Genomic DNA, 1,213 nt, shown 5'->3' on the forward strand with positions numbered 1-1,213 from the left:
GGGGAAAATAATTGGAAGATTGTGGGGGTATTGTTATACCATTGCTGAAGTTATGCGGACAAAGTTTAACGCCATTTTCAATTACGGTAAATGATGTTATGATCAGAGTCCTCAAGAATGTATTGCGTTGTACTGAACTTGCAAATAAACAATAAATTCTTCCATCGAACAAATTCAGTTCATTGCGAAATAAGCGTGGATGCAAAACATGTAAACCGAAATTAAAATGAAATCGGTTACCCGGCAAAACACAGAAATGAGCCGCTGTATTTAAAGGCAAACCTACTCTTAAAGGAAGAACTTATTAATATGAACACAAACCGGTTGAGAACAAATGGTGCGTAATTTTCGTTTTTTATCGACTATTTTTTATTTATAATTTTTCTGAAACATTCCCCAAAACAGATATAAATATAACAAAATGCGCCACCTTACCACGCCTGAAATTGCGAGGTTAAAGCGAATGGCGAATTGATGACTACATAAGACTCTCCCAGTGGCGTACTAACGGCGGCACTGAAGGCGGACGCAGGTTCCACTGCCACTAGGCGTTCCGAGGAGATAACCACCTTCGCGGGCGCTACTGCAGTCGACGCAGCTGCTGCAATGGGTGCTGCCACAACCACAGCAGCAGCGGGCGCTGGCGCAGGCCTAGCTACCAATTGCTGTGTGCTCACCACTCGTTTAATGGTAGCCTTTTGGCGTTGAGGAGCATTCACAACCTGCTTAACAACGGCGTTTTGTTGTCTCTTTCTTTGCTGTAGGCGTTGTGGGTGTTGAGTGCGTTGCACAAGATGTACTTGGGCGCGTTGTTGCTGGGGACGCTGTTGGACGCGGGACGAGGGACGGCTTTGAGTGAGGCGTTCAAATTCCTCAGCATCTGGATTGGTCGCAAACTGTGGCGGCGATTCTACGGCTGGCAAGGGATCAGTGGCGGGCAATGGTGGTCCGTAAGTGGCGTCTGGTGGGCCGTAAACTAAGTCTGGTTCGCTAGTTTCCTCCTCAACTTGAAAGGGATTTTCCGGTTTCAGTTCATCAGCCAAAGGGTAAGCCGCGAATTCGGGCTGGGGTGCTGCGGGTACGGACTGTTGACGTGCGAGAAATGGACGACGCTGCTGGAAACGGTTTGGGCGTGAAAGGAAGCGCGGTGGCTCAGCGATGGCGAGAGCTATGGCCAATACCAGTAATAGGAAAGCGCTCTTGTGGAACATCG

At 48.1% G+C, this 1,213-nt stretch overlaps 1 protein-coding gene across 1 annotated transcript; it reads right to left on the reverse strand.

Annotated features, from left to right (window-relative positions):
• Window positions 1–400: 400 nt before the first annotated feature.
• Window positions 401–1,213, reverse strand: LOC118732815 (DNA translocase FtsK-like; the record flags this gene model as incomplete). Its single annotated transcript, XM_036461926.1, is given in 1 exon segment — window positions 401–1,213. A coding segment is annotated over 1 exon segment (780 nt). The 3' UTR covers window positions 401–431.

Source organism: Rhagoletis pomonella, unplaced genomic scaffold (genome assembly GCF_013731165.1).
Source record: "Rhagoletis pomonella isolate Grant_MI unplaced genomic scaffold, Rhpom_1.0 Rhpom_scaffold_29269, whole genome shotgun sequence".
Taxonomy (NCBI): domain Eukaryota; kingdom Metazoa; phylum Arthropoda; class Insecta; order Diptera; family Tephritidae; genus Rhagoletis; species Rhagoletis pomonella.